This window comes from Ursus maritimus, unplaced genomic scaffold (assembly GCF_017311325.1).
Source record: "Ursus maritimus isolate PB19 unplaced genomic scaffold, ASM1731132v1 scaffold_34, whole genome shotgun sequence".
NCBI classification, from domain to species: Eukaryota; Metazoa; Chordata; class Mammalia; order Carnivora; family Ursidae; genus Ursus; species Ursus maritimus.
The window spans coordinates 369257-369839 of NW_024426008.1; the positions used below are offsets into that span (position 1 = coordinate 369257).

The window sequence follows — 583 nt, forward strand, 5'->3', positions numbered from 1 at the left end:
GAGATTTTTAAGAACAGCAGCCTGAGGACGCCTGGGTGGCTCAGTTGGTTAAGCATCTATCCGCCTTAGGCTCAGGTCATGATCCCAGGTTTCTGTAATCGAGTCCCACATCAGGCTCCTTTCTTCGTGGGGAGCCTGCTTCTCCCTCTGCCGGCAGCTCCCTCTGCTTACGTTCTGCCTCTCTCTCTCTAGTAATGGGGGGCGGGGGGGAGTAGCAGCCCCTAGCTTTCTAAAACGCGGAAATGTCAAAAGAGTGACTTAGGCGGGAGGTCTATGGGAAATGTAGTCCCGAATCCTTCGCTTCACCGCGTGGCACTCTGGGAAGGGAATTCGGAGCTCCTTCTGCGCAAGGACAGCCGTAGGTCCGCCTCCTCACTCGTCTTCTCTGGACTGCAGGAAGCGGTTTCAGAGCCCCCATCTACTCGGAAAGTAAAGGATGCACCCCTGGGGTGAGAGTGCAGGGGAGCTCTGTATGGGAGGGGCGCGCTTGTGTCTAGGGATGGGAGCGGGAAGTCTTTGGAATACCTCTGGTAGGCGCCGCGGCCAGCCCTCGACCGACAGAGGGCCGGTGGGGGGGGGGGGG

At 59.0% G+C, this 583-nt stretch overlaps 1 protein-coding gene across 1 annotated transcript in view; it reads left to right on the forward strand.

Moving 5' to 3' along the window:
• The first annotated feature begins 241 nt into the window (after positions 1-241).
• The window catches only part of ZNF782 (zinc finger protein 782), a 104279-nt gene continuing 103937 nt past the window's right edge, over positions 242-583 (forward strand). The window contains 1 exon segment of the mRNA XM_008711816.2: positions 242-449. Coding sequence (XP_008710038.2) covers positions 437-449 — 13 coding nt within the window. The 5' untranslated portion in view covers positions 242-436.